Raw genomic sequence first — 13,070 nt, forward strand, 5'->3', positions numbered from 1 at the left:
AGGTTGACTACCCCTGACTTAAAAGAAAGAAGAGCTGCTTCACAGGAGCAGAGCAATGCGCCTCAGCTCTAGCATTCTCTTCCAAGCAACTGTTGGTCAGATGCCTTTGCTCAGGAAGGAGGCAGCCAGTCCATTATTTTGCCCTAATTAGGAAAAAAAGATGTTCACTGAGATCTATCAAGACTATTCATTATGAAGGCTAAACCGACCCTCCAGCGTTAGAGGCAGTAGACCTCTGAACAACAGTTTCAGAGCTATACTGAGATAGAAACGCTATGTCCAGGGAAAGCATTCTGGTTCTTCTCCCTCACTTTACGATTAGCATTTAATGAGGATGGTAAAGTTTGCAAAGGGTGCCCGTTTTCTTTTTAAACATCCCCAGCAGTGCTGGAAAGCAGATTTCAATTAGAAAAGTCAAGTGAAGTTAATCTTCTCTACCTTTCTTGGATGGCCCCATATACACTGGGGCTGCACAAGCTTGCTGTCTGCATTTTGCAGCTGGGTTGAGACCTGTGATTTTCACCCATGTCTGTATTTTGAGGAAGAATCATTCGTTTTTATAGCCTGCTTTTCACTACTCTAAAGAGTCTGAAAACAGCTGACAATTGCTTTATCTAGCCCAAGGTCACCCAGCTGGCCGCACATGGAGGAGCAGGGAATCAAACCTGGCTCGCCAGATTAGAAGCCACCGTTCTTAACCACTGCACCCCGCTGGTTCTCTTTTCACTTTTAGTGAGGCTGTCTCATTCACCCGCTCCTTCAGTCCTACCATTTCACAGGAGGAAAGGCCGAGTGTATTCAACACAAGTTTTCATCATGCTATACAACTACCTTTAACATCTAGTGATGAAACCCCATGGAAGGACATCACACAAAATACTTTTTAAAAATTAGTTTACATTGTAAGTATTGAGGAATGTGCAAACATTTGAGGTTTCAAAGAATACCAATAAAATGTTTAGTTATTTGATATATTCATTGCCGGCATTTCCTAGCAATTCTTCATTTTTGTCTACATAAGAAGTGGGTGGTGGGTTCTCCATCTCTGGAAATTTTTAAACAGAGGCTGGATAGCCATCTGATGGAAAGGCTGATTTTGTGAAGGTTCAAGGAGGTGACAGGTTACAGTGGATGAGTGATAGGGTTGTGAGTGTCCTGCATTGCGTGGGGGCAGGAGGTTTCTTCCAACTCTATGATTCTATGAAGTAGACAAATACCATACATAAGGTCGATATCCTATTCAATCTTTAGACAAAGAAATTGCATATAGAAAGAGGTAGACAAATATCAAATGCTGGATTATACCACAAGATTCTGCTGAACCCAAATACCCTTCTTTCCCCCAAAGTCTACTGATATCCCTGCACTTAGAGTTCTCTTCCATTTCATCATAATATCCCAATGCCCTACATCTCTGCCTGACCTACTTCTGAACTTCACATAAATACCCTTTCCCAATCCCAAGGCATCTAAAACTGCCTTCTCTATGGGTACTTCTGTAAAAGCAGTTCAACAATTCAATCACCCTACATGTTATTTCCTGGTCTTATGGCAGCTACAAGCTACATAATGAATAAACTGCTGCTTGGTCACCAGGGTTCCCAGATCAGTGTGGACATTTGCTTGTTTAAAAAAAAATGGCCCTGGGCTTCCAAGTGTGCAGTCATCCAAACTGCTGCCAGAAGCACTGAACTAATAACATCCAGGCAGCAACAACATCCAATGAACAGACAGGCCCTTATCTGAGGGTAGAGATGGAGAATAGAAACAGACAAAGAAGGGGCAGAGAAACCATAAAAAAGCCTTTAAACCTTGCCAAGATACCTGCATTCTAGAGGGGACGAAAAGGGGACTACATCCTTATCCATTGTTGTTCCTCTATATATTTCTGAAACAGCCTAGGGGGTGGGATGTATCCGGCTGTCCAAGTTAGAATAGGGCCAATCAGGGTGCAGCCAGCTTTGCCCTAATTGACCCTGTCCCTGCAGCTCCTGCACTCCGTCCCTGGACTCTAGCCTCTTTGCTCTCAGATGCCTCAGTGCCTGAAGCCAGCAGCAGGTAAGGGGAAAGGGCCCTGGGTGAAGGGTGGTGGAGGGCTTGTTAACGAGGGCCTCTTGGCCTGCTAGGCTGGGCCTGACTAGGGCCTCTCGGCCTGCTGACTGCCTGCTAAGCAGCTCTATCTCAGCCCTGCTAACGAGCTGCCCAACCCCCACACACCCCACTTGATCTGTCTGCAAGCTGCACCCCAAAACCACCTTAAGAAAGGGTGGCTTCATGGGTCTATGGCAGAGTCTCTCTCTCTCTTTCCCTTGTGTCACTGTTAAAAACTACCCTCCTTCATTTCATTATAAATCGCCCATGGAGTATTTATACAAATGTTAGTTCAAACACAAACACAGCATATTATTAAACTGCGGAATTTGTATTAAGTATCCACAGTAGTGGTTATAGAGTGTTTATTTAAGGTGAAAGGCAGAATGCACTAAATAGGACCGTTAACTGACGCAGCCAGGGGAAAAGAAAAAGAAATGTTTAATACACTGAACATTGAAAGTTTTGCTCCATAGAACAGATCTTTGACATAGACTCCAATTTGTTTATTGTTCCGCCATGCAAACGCTGTAATACACACATCAGTGATTTAATGAAGTTTTTCTAAAACTTGATATCATTGTCCCATAATTTATTGTTATATGTGGATAATCTCACTTTAAAAGGCTTGAAGGCAGTCCATATAGATCTGCTGAATGACAGCTAGACCAAAACGACAATTACTATCCAACCTGCCATAAATGGCCTCTTGTAGCAATGTCATTAAGTCTGCAGTTTTGATTGTTTGATGAGTCACTTTCTTGGGCAGATGTAATTCAATCTACCATCTACCTTGTCTCAATCTAAAAGTTCAGAGAGCAACTAGTTTTGTTAAAAGCTTTTCAGCACTCAAACTATGTGCAGCAAATGCTTTCTCCTAGCTGCCTTATAGGGCCAACATTTGAAGAAAGAGAAAGCTGAACATTCTGCCTAGACGCCTAGCAACTGTACTCAAAGCTTCGTCTACTGTGTCAGAACATATTAGACCTAAGGTGGCATTCATGCTGCTATTTACGTATGACTGGAGGTTCTTAAAATGAAAGACAAGACCATATTTGGAAAATCTTTACATCAAAACAGCAATCTCCCTAAAGGGCTTTTTAACAATGAAATTCAGGACCATTCAGCATGGAGTGGTGGTATCAGAAGTTCTTCATATCAAGTGTTTTGTATCTATGGAGCCCAGGTGACTGAAAGCATTTGTTTAACCTAACCAAAAGCAATGCTGCATACTGACTTGCAAGATTTGCTCTAGTCACAGGGGAAAACGGTGTATTCCAACTAAACTATTAATCTGAAAAATGCGCACATGTACTGTGAACTACCAGCTAGATCAAAGTGTCTACCAATATGCACCACACTTGGCTTTGTTAAATGTCTACCAATATGCACCACACTTGGCTTTGTTAAATACAGGTTTATTAATGTCTCTGTTTCTATTTACATGCTACAATCCAGCCTGTAATAGCCTGGCTGATGAAGCATTATATGTGGGAGGAACTAGTAACATTGCATGGGTCACAGTGCACTGAACAGTGCTAAGCAGAGATGGGTTTGGACTTCACAGTTGTATCTCTTTCTCTAACAGACTTGTGCCTTTTTTTCTTTTTTTTCTTTTTTGGCCAGGGCACTATGCAATTGAAAAGTGTTTTGCCTCCAAATGTCATGGGAGAATGAATGTGTCACTACTGTAGAGGCAATCTGGCTGACTTATGCTGTCTTGCCAGATTGCATGCTGTGGATGGCAGTGAGACTGCGGTGAGCAAACCACTGCAACCAGACCTGAAGCAGTAAAGTCTCCAAAATCTAAAGTCAAAATATGAGCACATCAGCTACATCAGAGTAGCTACTTGGTGTCTTTATCCTGTGAACCCAAATGAGCTCAAGGAACAAACAAACACTAGAGCTAAGCCAGCGGCAAATAGAAGAATTGGGCTGTGAACAGTTTCAAGTGGCTATAAAACACTATTTCTAACTTGGAACGCTCACAAAAAAACATTTGGCTTGCTAAACTGTTTTACAGAGCTTCCTATCAATATTATATTTATTTTTTACTCAATGCATTTGTGCCCTACTTTTCTCTCCAACAGGGACCTAAGGTGGCTTACATCATTCTCCTCTTCTTCTACTTTATCCTCACAACAACCCTGTGAGGAAGGCTAGGCTTATGGTCACCCAGGAAATTCCTAGAGGATTTGAGCCTCAGTCTCTCCAGTCTAGTCCAACACTCTAACCATAACACCACACTGGCTCTCATGAAGAGACCAGTGAACTTGGTTAGTGGGGGAAAAGCAAGCTGTGAGAAGAGAATCCAGTCTTTCAGCCTCAGCCGCCACCAGCCCCCCACAGTATTATTCCCACAGGGGAAAATGCAAGCCTACCTTACAGGGATGTTGTAAGGATTAACAATGCATTGGGCACTTAAAACAGAAAAATTTAAAAATAATTATTCTGCTATAAAATACTCGCGATGCCATGCAACTGCGGAAGCCAGTCACTATAAAACATTATGAAGGGTGTGAGTATACAGAGCGGTAGTATTTAGACCTCCAATATTCTCAGTGGGAGACAGCAGATAGATACGTTCTAGAAACGCTATCAGACTTCAAGATGCACTTGTTACAAAGGACCCGACGTACCCTTGCCACACTACAGCAGCATCGTGTGAAGGCTGGGTTCTACAAAAACTGCCGTGGGCTGCTCAACAAGCAGAAAAAAGATCAGTGACGAGAATCACCCCTTAAAAAATGCATGTAACTGGAAATCACGTCATGTGTTTAGCGAGTTCACATACAGCTTGATGTAATTCAGTAATGTATGTGTGTGTGTGTGTGTGTGTGGGTGGGGGGGAAGACAAGCATGAAAGTGTGGCAATTATTTAGCTCATAACATAGTTAATAAGGTAAAACAAGGTGCTGGCCTAGGTTTTGTGAGGAACGACAACACAGTTTGCAGGTCTGGAGGAAACAAGACAATGGCATGCACCACTCTGACATGCATGCACCATGCAGGGAGCGAGCACGGTGGTGATGTGGAAGGAGACGGGGAGAAATCTGAAGTTGTACTGTACCACGCTTTATCATAGAAGTAATGGACTAACTCCTCAACTCCTTGCCCATAGCAAAATGGAAAGCAGAGACAAGAAAGAGACAAGGACAATGGTATCAGAGGACCGAGACATAACAATGAGCAACTGCCATGACCAAAGAATAGCCTCTTCCATTCTCATGGAGGCAAGTGCAACAAGGCACTTTTAAGTAGGGTTTCTATTTCAGCAGAATAAAGTATATTGTGTGTGTAACATTCCTGGATTTGAGGTATATATTGCAAATATCTTGAAGCACCCAATTCCCCTTGGAGACTACTTTCTACTCACCTTCAGCAGGACATGAGCAGTTACCCCATTTATGATTCCCTCCCTGCCACCCAACCGCTTAATTTACTCCTAGCACTGTTTAAATTCATAAGCTAGAGACAGGTATATTTAGCTGTTGTCTGTCCACTATCACGTTTCACAACATCCCGTGATGCACCAGAGACGCATCTCCCTTTTGGCTTTGAAAGCCATGTTTCCATGACTCACACACTAAAAGTATAACTGCTCTGCCTATCGACCAGTGGCATTTGCCAACCTTTTTACCCTGTCATTATGTTTCCATCGCCCTGTCTCAAGACATGTTAAGAACTGCTCCTGGTTATCCAAAACCTGATCTAAATCTCTAATGGCCAGAACTGAGGATCAACAAGAGCAGCAACTGTGCTGCCATGGGTGACATATACCAGCTACAAACTATGGTGTCATACATAAACATTAGGAAAAAAGTGTGGCAGAAAAGACCGTTTCTACAGACACCTTGATTAAAGGGTGTGGAGAGGGGGTGTGAACACAGGCTGCCTTTTTCCACAGCAGAATCAAACAAGATCAGAGTCCAGTGGCACCTTTAAGACCAACAAAGATTTATTCAAGGTGTGAGCTTTCGAGTGCAAGCACTCATCCACAGACTAGAGTGCTTGCACTTGAAAGCTCATGCCTTGAATAAATTTGTGTTGGTCTTAAAGGTGCCACTGGACTCTGATTTTGTTTGGTTCTGCTGCTTCAGACCAATATGGCTACCCACTTGAATTTTTCCACAGCAGTATGAATTCACCAAATATTTTAAGGTCACCTGTCAAAGGTTGCACAATAAACTACCGACAATTTGGGAACAAGGAAACCGTATTCACCTCACCAATCATTGCACCATCATAATTCAAGACAGGTAGATAAAAAGGTTAACACCCTGGACTGGATCCAGCAAGGGGGTTCATGGATCTCTCCTGCCCTCCCCTTTTCCCCTGCAACCCTACAAGCAATGCTGGGAGTGAAGTTGTGGGACCCATTTGCACAAAGCACCAACAAGGAGTTGCAGTGAGGAGGGAGAACTGAGCAAAATAGTTCCTCTTCTGCCAGCAATCCTTCTGCTGAGGAAGAAGCAAAATAGGGCTATTTTATTCAACTCCCCTCCTCATTGCAGCCATGTGGGCTTGTTGTCCATGTGTGTCCTCTTATCTCCTGCAAGTATTTTTCAAAGGTCTCATGGGTTGCTAGAGGAAGGAGGAGGCAGAAAGATCTGACTGTCAAGCATTTTCCAGTGGCAACTCAGTGGATCTAATCCTGTCTTGAATTTCCGAAAAAGCTATTAGGATATGGCTGGGGGGTGGGGAGAAGAGAAAGACCACCAATATGCCATGATTCAACAAGATGAGCACTACATAAGTGCCTCCTCCTTACAAGGGTAAAGCTGTTGAACCCTTTTAGGTAGCTAGTGCTCATTTTCAACATCTCAGAACTTTTAGCTGACAAGCTGCACAACTATTTTACCTTAGGTATTTGCTATATGTATATATCACTGCTTAAAAGGTGAAGGGTAGACTATGCAATTTAGAGGAAGACACACTGACAATTCAGAAGCCCGGATGAAGCAGATTAAAGGCCCATCTAGCTTGACATTCTGTGAGAAGATGGAACCAAATGAGTTGAACAGCCAAAAAACTTTCCCACCTTTGATCTAAAGACAGATCTAGACACTAATGAAAAGGCTGAGATGAGATGCCAAGCTTGGCTTTTAAAGCCTTATTTTCTTTAGTATTCTCTTGTCAAGTTTGGATGTAAAGGAATAATTCTCTGGTGAATTTAAATATATTCTCTCAAATACAATGCGCTCGAGCGATAATTACATTTAGCACATGGTGTAAGAAAACTGGAAATAACTGGCTAGTCAAGATCGGTCTTCAGTAAAACACTTCTGAATGTTCAGTTCACAAGCAGAGTGCTGAGCCCAGGAAAAAGTCTGCCATTCTCTACTACTACACTCAGACCTATTATGCACAGGGGAAAAGTCTGGCCAGGGCCTGCAAATCCCTGTTTATGCATGACGTTGCCACTGGCCCAGCCCCTCCCAGCCCTAGCCTGCTTTAGGACCTCCAATGCCCTACATTATTGGGAACGCAGATTTTTCTGTGTTTCTTTTTTTAACATGGATGTCATCAGTGGCTATGCTGGGCTGGGCCCATGCATATAGTGAAAAGTTGGGCCTTCCAGGCCCTTTTATAACCCTTTTATGACCCCAAGGGCCATTTTACTTTTCTCCTCGTAGCTGCAGCGTGGTTGATTATGCAATCATTTCCATGGATTGCATCAAATATGTAACAAAATTCTCGATGGGTAACCGCTCTGAAAGTGACCATTTTCTGATAATGCTTTCGTTAGATATTTGCCATGACTCAGATAGTCCCCTTCCCAATGCTTCTGCCGACTCAGATGCCCTCTCTTTTAAAAGAATAATCTGGTCACCCACTGCTGCTGCACAGATTGAACTTTGGTTATCTTCTACAACTGCGATGTCGTTAAAGAATGATTTATATGGGAGCAGCTCAATAGAAGAGGCGTTAAACAAATTTAATTGTATCATCGATAATCTTAGACACTTTGTGCATGCCATTCCCTCTGGGTCAGCTAAACTATCTTTAAATGTCTGGTTTGATACTAAGTGTGTGTCTGCAAAAAAAAGTTTTGTAAATATTTCCATCTGATATGCTCAGGTTTACTCCCATGGAAGCCTTCCCTTTACAGCGATTTGAGAAAAGCTTGTCAACACCTGTTCGATCAGAAGAAACATATGCTTTTTATGGAAAACTGGTCCCAACTTTTAACTGCAGTCAAAAGAAATGATAATAAAGCCTTCTGGTCCCTGGTATCTGGTACTAAATATACTGCAAGAGCCACTCCCACATTAAATGTCTCCCAGCAAAAATATAACACCTTCTACCATAAGCTTTTTAATGACCCCCCCCTCCATGATCTGATTTACCCCCTGCCTCTGGATACACCTAAGTGGCCTCCTGTCACTCAGGATGAGATTTTTGACCTTATCATGTCTCTCAAACTTAACAAGGCCTCTGGTCCAGATGGAATTCCAGCCGAGCTCCTGAGAAACAATGTTGATTGGTGGTCAGGCTCGCTTGCCCATCTCTTCGCTCTGATAGATAAATATAGCTCTATCCCGGACTCCTGGGCCTAGTCTGCATCCAATAGATAATGCGCTTTCAATGTGCTTTTGCAGCTGGATTTTCCTGTGCGGAACAGGAAAATCTACTTCTAAACTGCATTGAAAGTGCATTATCTATTGTGTGCAGACTAGGCCCTGGTTCAACTCCATTTTGATCCCTATCTTCAAAAAAGGTGATCCCGATAATTTAGAAAACTATAGACTTATTAGTTTACTGTCCATAGTGGGAAAACTACATGCTAAACATCTGCTTAAAAAACTGCAAGATTGGATGAATGTTTCTAATTTACCGGGTAGGGAACAAATCGGATTTACGCCTCAGTATTCCACCCTGGATCACTGTTCAATTTTGGCCTTCCTTGCTGAAAAATACGCCCAGCAGTGGCGGGGGAAATTATATACAGCTTTTATTGACTTGCATAATGCCTTTGACTCAGTCAAGCATCCCTTATTATGGGAGAAATTAAAGAAGTTGGGAATAGAACACCCTCTCCTTTTTTTACTTCAAAAATTACATTCCTCTAATTTTTGCCAAATTAGATTAGATGGCTTGGGTACTTTATCCCATAAAATTCCTGTATCAAAAGGTGTAAAGCAGGGTTGTGTACTGGCCCCAAGCCTGTTCAATTTGTTCCTTGCCGATCTACCTCTGTATCTGGCCACAGTGGATGGACATCTCCCCAAATTAAAATCAGCTGAGGTTCCTGTATTATTATATGCTGATGATGCAGTCACAAAAATTGGTCTTAAACGTGCTTTATGTAAATTCATCTCCTTCTGTTATTTGAATTCCCTAGTTATCAATTTTGATAAGACCAAAATTTTAATCTTTTCCAAATCTTGGAAGCATGCCGCTTGGAGAGTTGCAGGAAAAACGATTGAACAGGTTAAGTCCTTCAGATATCTGGGGCTTCTTTTTCATTATAAACTAAAATGGTCTCCCCAGCGTAATACTAGTCTTTCCTTGGCCAAGAATAAATCACAGGCCATTTGTCGCTTCCACTTCCAGAAGGGCAACCAATACGTGCCTGTGGCTCTTCCATGATCCCTCGACTGCTCTTTGGGATTCCTGTATGGATCCAGTCTCTGAATAAAGAAGCTGACTGTATGCCTGCGGCCTTTTACCGCAGAATTTTAGGCTTACCGAATTCGGTAACCTATTTGACTCTATGTGCTGAGCTGGGTCTACACACTATCGAATCACGTGCTTGGATTTTATCCATCAAATACTGGCTCCATCTTTTCTTTAGCCCTCCGCCAAATAGTCTGCTTGCACTTCTTCCATCTGATCATTATATTTCGAAATGATCTCAGGCCATTGCCTCTAAGATTAAATCCATAGGCATTGACCTTGATTCTTTAGCTAACTCTGGAGAGGATCATATTTTTCAAACTATCCAAAGAAGAATCCAGGATATTGATCTCTAGATAATTTATGCTGGTGCAGGGGGACCGTGCTCCCCACGGGCTTTTGGTCTATCCTATACCCCAAACACTATGGCACACTATTTTTCCAACCTTATAATACCTTCAAACCGCTGAGTGTTTATGTTAGCCAGACTAAACGTATTTCCTTCCGCAATGGTTGAAAGGCAGGTATAGGAGAATTCCCCGCAATGAAAGAACTTGCAGGTATTGCCATACAGAACCAGACTCGGTTTACCATATCATTCTGCGATGTGAGTTGTATAACAAACGTTCTGACTTGATCTCCCCACTTCTACCCTTCTCTAATGTCTCAGATGGCAGGGCTCTTGAATTGCTGCTTATCGATAATTGCTCGGAGACCACTGAACAGGTAGCCAAGTTTTTATCTATAGTAATGACCCACAGGGAAAAGAAGTAAACGTCGCTGGCTTCATCTTTTTGTATTTGCTGCTCCCTTGCCTGCTGTAACTTTCCTCACAGTTTTTTAGACTTATTACAGAACCGATTTCTATATTGTTTTATATTGTGAATGCTATTAAAGGTTTTGTTTTCTATTGTATTGTATTGCAAGAAGCACTCCTCTCCCCCTTACACCCCTGCACAGATTTCCTTCTGCACCAGAGCAGCAGTTCTAGTCTGCTGCTGCAAAACAAGAGGCATGGCAGCTCCAAGCCCCCAAACAAGGGTCAAAGTGTTCAGAGCCCAGTCCAAGACTCTGTAGCAGAGCTGGCACTCAAGTTAAAACAAAAAATGAGTTTGCCGCTGACTGGAACCACAAGGGCAGGGGTGACCAAACTGTAGCTCTCTAGCTGTCCATGGATTACAGAGGCTCGTGGGAATTGTAGTCCATGGACAGCTGGAGAGCCAGTTTGGCCACCCCTGCATAAGGGACTGCTACTTCTTTTTATCAAGGTGTTACTCGCTGAATTTTCAGTAGGGGGACCAAACAGCAAGCCATGTCTCAAGACCACCTTTCTATGCTGGTTGATATACTCAGAAATAATCCAATTAATCCAATTATTCCATGCCTCGTAAAGAAAACTGTACATAATGCACTGCATTGGAGAAAAAGTCACTGCTACTGTATTGCACTACACGAATCTTCCATACTGCAAACTGTTACTCTGTTGTTGCTGAATTCATTGGCTACCATTTGAAATACTGAACCATTTCTTAACATTACTTTTTAAAACCCTACTGTCATGCACATGGTTTTTTCAAGAGTTTTCCACAGATCGATGCTTTGTATTTCAGCTTTAGAGTATTTAAAATGCAGTGAACTTCCAGTAGCAAATGTAAATGCCCAAATAAGGTGTTCACTAGACACTGCTCCTGCAATGTTATGTTAACCTCCTGACTAATAATCAATAAAAACTTACCATTTTCCTATTCTATTAGTACAGTATAAATCACCAAATTTATCTTCTCTTCGTATACCAAAGACACGAGAGATCCCATCTTAGTTCAAGCTGTTGCTAGTTCATAAGCAATATTAGTAAACCATGCATGGTTTGGAAATGCCAGTTTTTTCCATCGCGTGTTATGTGTGACTCCAATGTAGCTGCTTTCAAGATACATTGTTTTTCTTCACACACAACTAAAAGAGTCTTAGTATTCCATGACAGCAAAGCTTTTACACTGTGTTTTTAAGGATGATGTTCACAAATATTATTATGCAAATATATCTGTATAAGCACACATGCAGATAACGTGGACAAACAGGACAGACACACACTTCAAAAAGCCACAGAAGGAGTGAAAACAAAAAAAGCAGCAAGACTCATGTTGCGGGATGGACTTGACACAAGGTTTGCAGCTCGGTTTTTAGGTTTATTATGCTTTGGAGAAAAACTCAGCCGTAGTTATATAGTAAGGGGAAGGAGGCGCTTAGGTTATAATGCCACACACCAGCATGTGCCTTCTGGTGATGCGCTGAAGAAAGGGATGCTACATGATGAACAGTGCGTGCAAAGGGGAGGCTTCTACTGGAGCACAGGGGAGGGATAGGAGTGAGAAGGCCAGACTCACTCTGTCTGCGCTGCGGTGGAACAGTCCGAGGGGCGCCCTGGAGTGAACCCTGCCAGGGAGAGAAGGAAGGAGCAGAATACCCACCCTGTGCAGAGAAAGAGATGGGGGAAAGAATAATAATAATAGTAATGATAATAATAAAGAGAATGGGGGGGGGGGAGAGAATAAACACCATAAAGCCAAATTGTTTCCATTTTTGTTACACATAACAAATTTGAATACAACCAACTGAAATTATTTGGAAAAAATAAGCAAACTCCTTTCACATCCAACTTTCATTACTCTGGGCAGAGTCCCTATTTCACTAGTTTGTCATTCCATTTTGTAAGAACTCCCTCCTGCAAGATATTTGAAGGGAAAACCTTCAAATATTTAGGAATTTAAGATGTGGTGAGGACAGCGCCAAGTCAGTTAAGACGGGAACGGAATTTGATTTGAATGCTACATTTGTGATTTTCTGATGACCTGTTGTCAAAACCTGTATCTCACCATAAAATCAATTAGCCAATAATTTCACAGGAAACAAAGTTGACTTCTGTAAGAAATAATGCATTTCAAAATCTGGAAAGGCCACCAAGTAATAAAGAATTTTTAAAAAATTACTAGGTAAGGCTTTCTGTAGCCTGACTCTTTTGAGACATCTGGAAACAATATTAGTGGATCATACTGGGACGGTGACGGCACGGACTAAATCCAGAAAGCTTTCATGTGGCCGACCAGTTCATTTAACCGCAGCTGTGCAGTCCCTCAGTCTCTGAACTAAGCCGCATCTCTTGACTTTTGCTAGGAACAGGCAAGTAATCACAGTGTGGCAGTTTACTTTTGGAACTCCCGACAAGACAAGAAGCAAGCGGAGAAGGGACCCAGCATGAATACAGGACAATTTCATTTTCAGGTGGTTTAGACTATCAGTTACCAAAAACTGCTATGTCGGTTGGTCATGTAAGTACTACAGATAGAACAATGGGAAAAAAA

General features: G+C 42.2%; 1 protein-coding gene across 7 annotated transcripts in view; it reads right to left on the reverse strand.

Annotated features, from left to right (window-relative positions):
* The window catches only part of CCSER2 (coiled-coil serine rich protein 2), a 66,341-nt gene that overhangs the window by 6,780 nt on the left and 46,491 nt on the right, over positions 1 to 13,070 (reverse strand). For 2 of the 7 annotated variants that reach the window (XM_077350636.1, XM_077350635.1), the window contains exons 10-11: positions 12,096 to 12,180; positions 5,162 to 5,201 (exon numbers count right to left, since the gene is read on the reverse strand). The exons of 4 other annotated variants lie outside the window; for them this stretch is intronic. In XM_077350636.1, the coding sequence (XP_077206751.1) occupies positions 5,162 to 5,201; positions 12,096 to 12,180 (125 nt within the window). The remainder of the gene's footprint in view (positions 1 to 5,161; positions 5,202 to 12,095; positions 12,181 to 13,070) is intronic. One more of the 7 variants, XM_077350637.1, reaches the window with a different exon arrangement.

Source organism: Paroedura picta, chromosome 8, assembly GCF_049243985.1.
Source record: "Paroedura picta isolate Pp20150507F chromosome 8, Ppicta_v3.0, whole genome shotgun sequence".
Taxonomy (NCBI): Eukaryota; Metazoa; Chordata; class Lepidosauria; order Squamata; family Gekkonidae; genus Paroedura; species Paroedura picta.